This window comes from Gavialis gangeticus, unplaced genomic scaffold, assembly GCF_001723915.1.
Source record: "Gavialis gangeticus isolate Ggan-Ray unplaced genomic scaffold, GavGan_comp1, whole genome shotgun sequence".
Lineage (NCBI taxonomy): Eukaryota > Metazoa > Chordata > Crocodylia > Gavialidae > Gavialis > Gavialis gangeticus.
Window position 1 is genome coordinate 58309359 of NW_017728995.1, and position 13184 is coordinate 58322542.

The window sequence follows — 13184 nt, forward strand, 5'->3', positions numbered from 1 at the left end:
AATTAAGGGGGAAAATCTCTTTAAAACCTCTGGCAGATGTTAATACAATGGCATAATTGGGATTGGAGGATTTTTATGGCCCCAGACCAGATTATACATGGAACATTTTTATGGCTGGTTTGCCATTTTATGGTTTTTGGTTTTTTTGTTTTTAATTGGGTGACCATGTAGCACCCTTGCCATTTATGCTGTGTTTTACATATATGGCATGATTAATATGCGTGTCAAGGGCCCAAGAACAGACCGAACAGACCTGGTCTGGATGTAATGAAGATGAGGAGGACATCTTGTAATTTGAACAGAATAGTTTTCAGAGCAGAAATGGTCTAAGGGTGCATATTGAATGCTGTTGTAATTTCCTAGTGTCATCTACCTTTTTGGAAACTTTTTTTGTATTCTCAGTCCTGCAAATAATTCCTGTGAGTTCTCCAGCTCCTTGAAAGCTTGCATAACTTGTATTAAATAATAGTTGATATTCTTGTTTTCCTAAACAACAGTGATCATGAAGTTTTGGCTTATGGGTTTTGTTTTTTTGTTTTTTTTTTTAAAGAATGAAGTGAAGTAATAGTGCTATAGTCAAGTAGTGATCAACACATTATTATAAAATACCATTAAGACATGTTTGTATTTTTTTTAGCAGTGGAAATTCTTTGGAAGTTTTATGTAATTTTAATAATTAAATTTATACTAATACCTTTCTGTCTGGCATCTAAGAATAGTATGATTTAACATTAGAACTACTTGTCGCCTCTACTTACGAGTAGCTGCATCATCTAGGACAGCATCAAAAAAAATGAAGTTACTGTAATTTTTATAATCATAACATATGTAATAGTTGGGTTTTTTGGCTAAGATTTTAAATAGGTCTGGGAACCTCTATCCTTCTATGTGTTCAAATTGTTGGTCTCAGACTCAGTGTAACTGGTTTATTAAAGAAATTATAAATTAAGATTAAGCATTTGTAAAAATTATGTGTAAAATGTTGAAATGATTGAAACTTGAGAACATAGACCTTTCTGGACACCTGTGTTGAAAAGGGCAAATTTGACTCAGCCTAATTTCCCTGGTCCTCCTGAGCTAAAATATTCTTAATTAGTGATGGGTTATTAAATGAGGAGCTTTGTAAATTAGATACTAGTTGTTCTGACTGACTGGTTATTTTCATTGACACCAGGTGGGGAAAGAAAACAATTGATGTTCAGGGTGATATCCCTGCTTTGTAATGACATTGTCACCTCTGCTCTGTCAGCTTCAAATGTCTTTTGTCTCCAGCAGTAGTAGTAGCTCATCAGCGTTTTTAGTTCAGGACTTTCTGTTCCTTTGTATCTAGACCAGAGTTCTAGAAGTACGATTTATGAAGTTGTTTCCGAGGAAAGCTTTTTATTATTGTGTGAAAGGGGAAGTACATGTTGAGTAACAAATCTTAGGTATTTAAATATTTATAATGACAAAAGAATTTACTTTTAACTTAAAAAATATTTTCACTTCCAGTTTGATAAATGATATATGGACTATCAACTACGTATTCTTTGAAAAATTCTGCCCTCTTTGGGCAGAAGGCACACCTCTTTAAAATGAACAATTTAGTTTTGGTTACTGAGATCATATTACATGAGATTAAAGAATGCAGAAGCTTTTTGAAATCCTTTTACTAGTGGTAACATTTCTATTTTCTAGAATAATAGGGCTTCAGTTTGAAACCCAAGTTTCAGTACTTTACAGTAGCAATCATATATATATAAAAACTATTGTCTGTCTGTCTGTAATGCTTTATTCGCACTCTGAATGGTTGTTTGAAACAACCAGTTGGAATGCTCCAAGAGCATTCTAGACAGGAGGTGGCAGTGGTGGCATGTCGCCATGATAGTGGCGATGGAGTGAACAGAGTAGGGGGCGAGGCCAGCAGTTCTGGCCTCCCCCCCCCCAACCCTGCTCCTTGGAGGTGGGTGGGGCACAGGGTGCTGGCTGCGCAGTGCTGGTCTCACCCCCCCCACCACACGCACAGCGGAGGGCCACCGTGACAGCGGGAACTGGGGCTGGAGCAGGGGGGCACTGCCGCTGCTGCAGGCAACCTTCCCCCCCCCCCAATTCCTAGGAGGCAGCAGCAGCACTGTGTTGAACGGCTGGGGGGGGGCACACGGGCCCACACCTGAAGTAGTGGGGGGGATTGTGGAGGAACCGGAATAAAAACGGCAGGGGGGCGTGGGCCTGGACCTAAAGTGGTGGGAAGGGGGGAAGCTGGAACCTGACCCAAGGGTGGGGAGAAATGGTCCTGGTCCTGGTCCTGGCCCTGAATGGAGGGGGGATGTGGGTGTCAATGTGGGCTTCTGTCCCTGCCTGCCATGCCCTCCGCCCCCGCCCTCTGTCCTGCTTGATGGGCAATTTGCTAGTATTAGACATAAAGAAGCAAGGACAGAACATCATGTTAGTGACTTCCTTGCCAGTGTAAATTCAAATAATTTGGGCATTTCTGTCATGTTAGCATGTAATTTTATGTGTTTGTGTAGTACCTTGGTTCTCTGGGTATTATTCCAGAAAAAAATGTAGCTTAGATTTTGTTTTACGTTTTGGATGGAGTATCAGAAACCCAATTGAATTAGTATGCAATTTAATGATGATTTTGTTATTTTGTTAAACTTTTGATATTGATAAATATACTAATACCTTTATAATACTCATTGCCGCTCTGTCAATCCGGTTGTTATCAATCTGCTGTTTCTTGTTTTGATCTATTTTTATTATCTGTTTCCAGGTGAATCAAGACTTACAGAAGAAGGACCTGTGTAACTTGCAATCATGCCATTCCCCTTTGGCAAGTCCCACAAGTCTCCTGCAGACATAGTGAAGAACCTGAAGGACAGTATGGCAGTACTAGAAAAGCAAGATATCTCTGACAAAAAGGCTGAAAAGGTAGGGTTTTTTTTAATAGGATTTCATCTTTTGCTAAATTTTACATTTCCTTTTCACAACTATAGGTTTTATTCAGTCATATATGGCTTAACTATTATTTATATGGCTTAAATATTATTTCCCTTCCTTTACTAAAGAATAATTGTGTTATCTTTTGCACTTGTGCTTTCACGTTATTTGGTCGTGGATTCTGATGCCACTGGCAGTTGATATGTTCAAAATTAATACTTTTCTAAATGTACAAAAGGAAACAATTTGATGGACTTATTACAGTTGTAACTTTCATGAAGAAGAGTCGCACTGTTAGTCTATTGGAAGAAACTTTTGTGGAGAAGGGGATAATTCAATACTTGTGGCCCAATATCTCTTCCCACAGAGCAGTGACTGTTACTTAGAAGCCACTCCAGGAATACAGACATGCTGCCGAAAAATAGATAACAGCATTAGCCTGGCTATTAAGACAGACATTCAAAAAGCCTGAGCCTGAATTGATTCTACCTTTGCAAGTTAGTCTAACCTGGCTAGGCTGAACCAGTTTGTAACCATACAGACATTCTCTCTGGACTGAGGAAATTCAGGTACATGCCTGCAGTGGCTCAGGGTAGAAGCCGGGGTTGCTAGAGCAGCTCTCCCTCCCCTTGCACACTGCTGCACTATGGGGGGCCTTGGCCAGGCCCTGGCAGGAGGCACTGAATAGGGAGCTCTGCCTACACCCTCCCAGGCTTTTCCCCACTGGCTGCTCAAGGGGTGGGAGTGTTGCCAGATTTCAGCCCCAGGTTAGCACTCTGAGGCAAGGGGAAGCGTCCAGTGCATGCACCTGTTGATGATATGGAGCTTTTCAATCTCCCTCCGTGCTTCTTTATACTGTATGCAGCAAACTGACAGGCAAGCAAGCCAGCAGGGGGCTGATAACAGTGTTTATCACACCATCAGCAAAACAGTAGCCTCTTTCCATTAGTTCATACTCTTCTTAAACAGCTTTTTTCTGAGGGATGTTACCAGCTGACCTGTTGCTTAGCTCCCAAAAGCCACTGTTCTGTCTGGCTGTCCCAGTGAAATTGGAGATGCGCGCACAGACAGCATTAACTAGTGTACCACAAGGCTAGGGTCTGTGGGGATGGGGTCTGTGCAGTGGGAGAGGATCCCTGCTTGAGCAGCAAGTTGTGGGGGTAGAGCAGGGAGAAGCCAGGCAAACCCTGCTGTACCTGTAGTCTCTGCCGGAGCTTTGCCAGGGAGCAGAAGGGAGGGGCCAGCTCTGCTGTTTGGAGCAGAGTGGCCCGCCCAGCCCAGAGAACATGCCGGGATGCTGGGAGAGTCTGGTTTAACTTAAACCAGCAAGGGATCTGGGACAGACATTGCATAAACCGGTTTGACCCAAATCAGTTAAATCTGATTTGGGTCGAACCCAAACCCTACATTCAGTCAGGTTTATCTCAAACCAGTTTCAACCATTTTCAAACTGGTTTATGTGTACTAAATGTCTGTTTTGTTATAAGTTTAGACCAGTTTCTGATCACTTGAACCGGTTTATGTGTAATGTCTGTCCCTAGCCTAAAACTCCAGATGATGAGTGAAGTTTTTATTGGAGTACAGCAATACCTAACCATGCTGGTTAGGCAACTTCCTCTGTTTAAGAAACTGCTCCAAAGTAGCCTCAAGATGTGGAATGCAATTCTTGTACCTTCATTAGACAATCACTTTATTAAGCAACTGAGTTTTGTCAGTTCCCTGAGTAAATCATTTAAGAGTTGAATGTTCATTATTAGATTATTGCTGTGCAAGGTCCCTCCTCAAGACCTATATAACTTATAAAAGTCAGCCAGTCGGTAATGTCTAGGTTGTGCATCCATGTGAAGTAGCTAGTTAAAATGGTATATGCTGTACTACGCAGATATCAGGACTTGCTGAGTTTATTAAATCACTCAGATCTGCTTTTTATCATAATGCTTTGTTTTGTTGCCAATTTCACTCATTTTCTGTCGTATATTGCATCTTGTTACAGAAAAAAAATATAAACTGTTTGTTGTAGGAACCACACAAAAATAAAATTTTAAAATGTACCGGCAGTCTACTTCCTAGCAAAATTGTATATTAACATGATTGTTTAGATTTCTGCTTGTCAAAAGATGTGTTTGTGTGATACAAGATGTTTGTATCTTCTGATGGGGGTTGGGAATGTTAAGCAAATCTGAAGATTTAAGAATGGGAGGATTAGATAAGTTTTGTTGTTTAAAACCTCAAAACATGCTAGGTTTTAAAATTCTCTCCAGATATTTATTTAAAATTATTGGTAACAATTGCTATTTTGGAACAATTTTTAAATGAATTTAAAATCACTATACTTGATAGTGTCTGGAAATGGATAATTAAGCAACATAAAGGATATAATTACAATGTATATCAGTGTTTCATATTAGATTGTAAAGAGTACAAACGTTTTGAGGCAAAAACAAATTGTTTACATTTAAAACTAAATTATGAAATGTTTAGGGGTTTACCCATTTACAGTTAAACCTAAATAGTCACATGATCAGGAACTTAATATATACATACTGTAACCTGTAATATTTTCTAAACCACATTAAACTAGCTATTTGTCTTATTTCTGGAAAACTTCCCCTCTGGACTCACTGTAGTGACTACTCAGTGACAAAGCATAAACTTCTGGCACATTGAAAGTGGTGGCTTTCAAGCTCTCTCCCATGTGTCACTTGCATCTAGCATTAAAAGAGTCTTATTTTTATATACCCTTTTCCATGTTTGAAAATGTTTATCCTAATTATTTGGTAATTAATAAATTAGTCTTCTTTTAAACAAAAGGTGATTAGTACTTTGTGGAATGCAGTGTTTAATTGTGTAGTTTAATCGTATGATGCCATGGGTTAACAGATGCATCCAAAGATGTTGGTTGCAGTAGTTCCCCAGTGTTTTATTTAGGGTTGCAGCCTTATTGGAGGGCCAGGGTTGGAGTAGGTGCTTTTCAAACACAGCTGAAGACTCTGTCCCTATTTCAAATATTTTTTTAGTCTTCTTTGAAATGAGATGTGACAAGTGCATGTAACAACACTAGGAAAGACTGAGTAGAACATGCAAGAGTAACTAGAAAAAAGCTGTATGTTAGCTATTGCACAAGGTGATACTTCCAAATTATCATATTATTTATCTCTTGTAAGTATAGTTAGATAACAGAATCATTATTGGTTGACCGTTCCTGAGTGATTCTGTGTGTTTTTAATTATTACAACTCCTATCGTAGGGAAAGAAGATGGTGAGGACCACACTTATATACTCTGAAATGTCTAGGAGAGGGAGCATTCATCAGAAAGCTATTGGAAAATATTAGCTTCATCCCTTAGGCCCACTTAGGCAGAAATATGGGCTAACAAGTTGAAAACCCATCTTGCCTTTCTTGGGGGCAGAGTATAGACAAACAAAAAATTACACCCAGTCGAAAAGAGGCAGACTTATTGCGTGACACGCTTATCTGCGCTGCTTTGTCTCACGATATACTACTAAGTGGAAATTAAATTTCAGTAATTTAGCACTTGTTTCATTCAGAAGTAAACCACCCTAGTTTAGTTTCTACTAACGGTGAGATTAAGCAGAAGCTGTGAGGATTACCACAGATCAGATGTCTGTCACTTTTTTTTTAACTTGATATAATTGTTTCATCAGCCCATATCTGGGTTCTTGCTTTGAGGGCAAAAAGTAGACCAAAAAGAGCCAGGCCTTTGTGGATATGGGGAAGCTTGGCTTCTCTTTCCGGTTACTTGGCTCTTCATCCAGGAAATAGCTGTAGAGCTGTTTCATTTGTTCCCTTTGTACCCTGGGGTGGGGAGGCAGTTCCTCATGAAAGGTGTGTTGAATGTCAAGCTTAGTTTAGTAAGGAGGTTTGAGGATGTGTAGCCACCATAAGGCTCTGTAGCAGATGTTCGAATGGAAACGTTTTGGTTTTCAAGTGTCAGTTTCTCAACCGAAAAAAAAATTATATATATCATTTTTTTGGTTGAGAAACTGACACTTGAAAATGAAAACCAAAACACGCCCCCCATATAAAGAACATTAATTGAAATTAATGAAGAACATTAATTGGATTTTTTTATGTTCATAAAAAAGAACATTAATTGAAATTCCAGTTTTCTAGAGAAAAGTCTTTGAAGACAAGTTTGATTAGGTCTACCTATCTCCCTTATCCCTGTACTAGGGCTCAGTGAAAAAAAGTCTGCATGTATATGTATCTTGAAGATGAGCATAGATGGCAAACCTTCCCTGTCCCAGCCCAAACTTTTCATTTTCTGTGCAGTATAACTTTCCAACTACCATTTTAAAAGAACTTTCATGTGCTGCTGAAAAGATTAGTTCCCTGGCTGCAAGGTGAATGGATGCAGGATAACTCAGCACCTGTCATTAGTGAAAATTACTGTTTCAGATAAAATTTGGAGTTTTCCTGCATTTCCAGAGTGGACTATACTGAATTTTTCATAAATCTCTTCTCCCAAGGAGATGCAGCAAAATCAAATTTTGTCCAGATAGTCAATGTATTATCGCTCTTTCAGTCTGTCTCCACCTTCTACTTAAGTACCTGCCAAATAACAATAACAAACACGCAGGATTAGCAGTATAGTAAATAATGTTGTCAGTTGTGTTTAATGCCGATTACTTTTTATGTTGATGGTGTCCTTATCCTTCCAGGGTTTTAACTGAATTTGTATTTTGTTGGAAATTATATATTTTTTTCTATACTGGATTTACATTTCTTAAAGATAAGCACATGCAGTTTCATATTTTACATATCCTAGAACATGCGGAATTTGAAACAAGTAAAGGAACTGAAGATCTTCCTAATCTGTACTGTATAATTTATGTGTAATGAGCGCATTATAGTTAGGGTCTACTTAACTTGAGGAGGCAGCCAGCCAGTTTCACAGGTAGATCCTGGGGCTGACTGCCATTTTCATGCGCTGAGCATGCTCTGATTGGCTATGGGGCCCTGCTGGTCTTGCCCCTCACTGCTGATTGGTTGCATGGGGTTGTCCATCATGTGGCCCTGCCCCCCTCACCAATTGAAGAGGGGTGGGGCTGCATGACAAGCAGCCCTCTCAACCAGTCAGTGACAAGAAGTAGAGATGGCAGTCATCTTTCTGGCAGCCCCCCTCCCCGCTTTTGGCCCTGGAAGTGGAGCGGCCAGGCCACAGTACCATGAAGACTGCTGTCTCTCTCTGGGGAGCCAGCATTTTATTTTCAGTGTTTTTTGCAGCGAGCCTGTCGTTTTTTGTGGGGCCTGCCCAAATTCACAGTTTCCACAAAAATCACACAGTTGCCAATTCGGTAGGTCCCTAATTATTGTGGAGTAAAAAAGACCTGCATTTTAATAGATTTTAGAATTAATATTTCGTTTTATGTTAAAATGACCCGGTATTCTTAGAGAAGTTTTATGGAAGACTTTTTACCGTTTGAAGTGATAAACGCACTTTCTTCACACGTTATTGGTGAGGTTTCAAAAACAAAACTGTCTTACTTTAATAATCATGTACTAACATTAGTTTTTGTTATTTTATTTATAATTTATAATAATTCCAATGAAGTAGTACGAGAAGGACATTAATATTACTGTGACGGCATCTAATCCGGTTACTTTTCTGAAATATTATTTAATGGCTCAGTGCTCATGGAATATAGATTCGTGAAGAAATCATTTAAACAGGCTCCCTTGGAATGGAGCGTTGGGATTATCATTAGTATGGATTTTGCTGTTCTTTCATGTGTGAAAGATGCAAAGACAGATTATAAAATGCCAAACTGTGTATGTGCGTGCTCATGTCAAGTGCACGCCGCATAATTAACATGGAAAAATAATTTCAGGTACAGATGCATCCAATAGAGAGAGAGGATAGGGAGCATCCTGTTTAATTATCCAATTAAGCCTTAGTATCCAGACAAAATCTGTTTTATTAAAATGTGTAATTTTGAGGTTCTTTTTAAAAGAAAAATAAAGTTGAATTTTTACCTATTATATTGATGCAAAAAAGATATTAAAAGCATAAAAAGCACACAGTTCAAATCTTTTGAATATATTACAGTTTTGCCCTGCTTAGTACAAGGAAGAAGATTACCTAATTATACACGGGATCTTTTGGAAAAGGACTTATGACTTCCTCTTGCCACTTACTGTCTGTGCCATGATTGCAAGTGCTGGTGTACTCTGCTGAATGCGGTCATTCACTACTTTGTCAGAGAGTACAGCCTGCTGATTTAGATAATTATTGGAGGGGAACTTCACAGGAGATTGCTTCAGAAGGTTGAAAATTGCTAATGATTCATAAGTATAAACTTGTATACCAGTGTGCTACTAGTACTTTTCCCTTGAAGCTTACTTTCTAGACTAAATATTTGATTTGTTGCTATTTGAATAAGGAATAAATTTTAATTTTTCATTTTTCAACTTTTCTGTTTCTGCATCTAAAAAAGTCCTTTAGTACAAACTGGGCCTATGTCTGCTCTAGAATATTGGCATTAGTTGGTATTTATTCCATCTCTTCCCCCACTTTGGCTTACCTCTGCATTTATTTTTATACTACCAGTTTGTTTAGTTCATGGCACACATAATTACTGTTGTGAAGATAAATATTTACTTGCATAATAAACTTGGTGAACTTGCTCTTCCCTGCTCTCTGACCTTATATCAAACTATTCTGCTTGCTCCAGTCTTGTTCCTACCCTAGGTCTTCAGTTGGGAACTGTATTCTTTAGCTAATGGCCCTTCAGAATTGTCTTTACTATACGGACAGAAAATACAGTATGTATATCTGATTCAGCTTCTCAGATTGAATTTTAATGTCATGTTATCTACAAGTCATTTAAAGTTCATTCGGCGACTTAAATTATTTTATAATGGACCACTCTAGTGCAGTTGTATAATGCTCATAGCTGAAGAAAAAAGAAAGATTAAGTGCTTCAGTTCTCTGCTTTGTCCATTTCATGAAACGAGATTATTTATCAGAGGGAGGAATAAATAATACACGGTTGAAGTAATGAGGTAGAGGGAAACATCCATATTAACTGAAATGAGTAGCTTTAAATTTGCCTTATGGTAGATCTTCACTGAAAATTAGTTTGCTGATGTACCTTAACTGATACAATCAATAATAGACAGAAGTAGGGCAGGGTGGCACCTTAGAGACTGTTTCAAAAAGACATGAGCTTTCACAGACAACAACTTACTTGGTCAGATGTTAGTCCCTAAGGCACCACCCTGCCCTACCTTCTACCTCACTTCAAAGTAACACAGTTAATCACCTCTGTGATTGAAATTGGTGTTCCTAATATAGATATTGTTGAACAGTATATATATTTTGGTAGTGCTTACACAAATCCATGCTTATAATACTGTAATACTAGAAAACTAAAGTAATAAAAAACTTCAGTACTGTACATCACTTGGATACTGCTTCATAGTGTATAGGCATTTAGAATAACAAATGCCTGCTAAATGCAGGTATATGACTATAGCTAGTTAGCATTTGTGGTGCTTGCATAGTATATAACAAAGCCATTTATTGATTATTTGTACTTAGTAGGTGTATCTACATGACGTGTTTACTGCGTAGCTGACTAAGCTGCACGGTAAATGTTGCATATCTACACGTGCGCCCCTATTAGGCCAGAGTAGATTAATTAACTCCGTAACAGGATAGTGCTTGTAAATACAAGTACTATCCTGCTGCTGATCTAAAAAAATCTCTGAAGCAGCACATGTGTAGACACTGCCCTGGCTCACTGGGGCACAAGGTTGCTTCAGTGCAGAGGCTGCCTGCTGGCTAGTCCTGCACTGAAGCACCCTTGTGCCTCAGCCAGCCCCTCCAACGTACATTGATCTGGAGGAAGCAGCCTGGGGCTGGTAGGCTTACCCCCTGTGTCCCTTGCTAGCCAGGACTGCTCCAACCTGGCTTACCGTGCTGTGCATGAATTCAACTCAGGAGCAATAAGCTCCCAAGTTTATTCATGCACATTAACTGCATATGTAGATACACCCAGTGACTAGGAGCCAAAGACTCCAAGGTGAGGAGATACCTTCCCTGACTTAGACATTTAACATGAATTTATATTCTCAGTCTTTTTCTTATATTTCTGTTAACACAAAGCTTATTGTCATGCTTACTTTAGGAAAGATTTTGTAGCTCAAGCATTGTATCTGTACAAATTCAGACAAAATATTTGGCTTTTGTGTCTATTGGGGAAGCCATAAGCCTTGTAGATTTCAGGGTGGCAAAACTTTGGAGAGACATACCTGTCTAGAGCACACTTAGAGATGTTTGTTATTATGGAAAGTCATGCAAACATTTTTGATGTCATTGGTTCATATAAACATGGCTTCATAGCTTGTAACTTAAATTTCCTAGTTTCCTCATGAAAATGAGTGAAGTTATTGCTTAAGTTTTCTTTAAATTTATATTGTCATGAGGGAATCTGCATGCTAATATCACTGATTCTTTGTTCAACGGATTTTTCAAATGTCATCAACTTATCAGAGTGTTGCGTGTGTCGCGCACATAGGTGTGCGTGTGTGTGGAAGACGCAAACAGTATTCTATCAGAAAAGTCTACCTGTCTTAGTCTGATATAGCATGAGAGACTTTAGCTTTTGGTACCTGAATATTAACCTTCCATTCCACTTGACCTTTAGTTCCCGGATCAGTTTCATGTACACTTGGATTCACATTTGAGCCTCCTTGTCAGAAGCAGGAATCATGAATGCTTAGCAGTTGTTTAGACCATTCAGAGAAGACCATCACCTTGCTAGTGATACCTTTGTGTGCAGCAGTTCCTTTACTTTGAACTAGTGTTTATTCTAGTTTGATTTTCACTGTGCACTCAGTTATAGGTATTGAAGTCAAGGTTATCTTAGGGTAGTTTTACATAAGTTTCACATGGTCCATAATCCATTAGAAGTGACACTTATGACTGAGAGCTAATTACTACCATGTGGTGTGTTGGAGACTGAAACAGCATGTTAGAATCAGCTTGTAATACTTGTCTTTTGGTCCTTATATTGTCGCTGGGACATGGTGTGACCTCAGGCAAGTGCGTGAACCTCTCTGGGAGCACTAATTGGAGTGTGAGAATGCATTAGCCCTGACATGGGGCTAACCCCAAATACAAAGCATACCATGCAGAGCTCTTTAATTACTCCACGTTTGGTCAGGTTGTCCGAGTCAGATTGGGCCATTTGACTTTCAGAGATCACTTATAAGTTAGGTTCGTGTCTTCCCAGCTCCTTTTCAGAACTGAAATGGAAACATTCCACTTGTTCAACATTTATTCTACTCAATACGACTGAGGCCTTGGACATGTTTGTAGTGCTACAAGGACAGTGTGCTACGGGCATGCACATGTGCACAGTCCTGCCCTGGTTGGAGCACTACAAAATCACCTGAAAGGTGCATTCTTCAGCTAGTCGGTAATATGAGGCTTCAGGGGAACCTGTCAGTGAGCCTGACAAGCTCACACAAAGCAGGGACAACAGTTCACAATCAACTGCTTTCACTAGGGGTAACAACAGGTTTTTTGGCTGCCTGAAAGGCGTGTGTGGTAGCCACAGCTGACTGAAAGTTCTCTCCTGCCTGATCAGCTATAGCTGGTGCTGGGGAAGAGCAGACCTGCTCTCTCTGGCTACTCTCCCTCCGTTCGCCATGGCATGCTAGGGAGCAGAGAGACTTCCTGTGGCACACTGCTTGGAACTGTCTGCATTACTTGTGGTGCTACCAAACATTGCACTACAAAGAAATTCCTGTTGAAATGGACCTTTCTTGTGGAAGACATGCCATCTTTCTGGTACTACAAAAACCTGAATGTATAGATGCCCACTTTTTGTAGTGCTACAAGACTGTATATAATACTGAAAAAGTAACATGTATCCAAAGCCTGAGAGGAAAAACATAATTGGATGCACAGTTTGTAGGGACATATCTGGTGTACCTATGAAACTTGCTCGAAATGATCCTGTATGATCCCATATCGTGTTTTCTGGGTTCACCTTGTACCCGGATCCATTTTACAGATTCAGAACAAATTATGCTGCTTGTCAGTCTTCCCTAAATTATAACAGAAAGGTTTTGAATTGGGTAAAGGTTGTCAGGAGGAGGAGGTAAGGGAAAATATGTCTACTGTAGATAACATGATTATTGTGTTGTCAGCTGAATCTTTTGGGTCTTCTCTTTAAGTCTATTTTTTTTCCTGTCCCAAGTAATAGCTTGTATTACCCTGATCACAGAGTGT

General features: G+C 39.3%; 1 protein-coding gene across 1 annotated transcript in view; it reads left to right on the forward strand.

Moving 5' to 3' along the window:
- Positions 1-2752: 2752 nt before the first annotated feature.
- CAB39 (calcium binding protein 39) overlaps positions 2753-13184 on the forward strand; it is a 47032-nt gene continuing 36600 nt past the window's right edge. Inside the window, exon 1 of the mRNA XM_019503679.1 lies at positions 2753-2910. Coding sequence (XP_019359224.1) covers positions 2797-2910 — 114 coding nt within the window. The 5' untranslated portion in view covers positions 2753-2796. The remainder of the gene's footprint in view (positions 2911-13184) is intronic.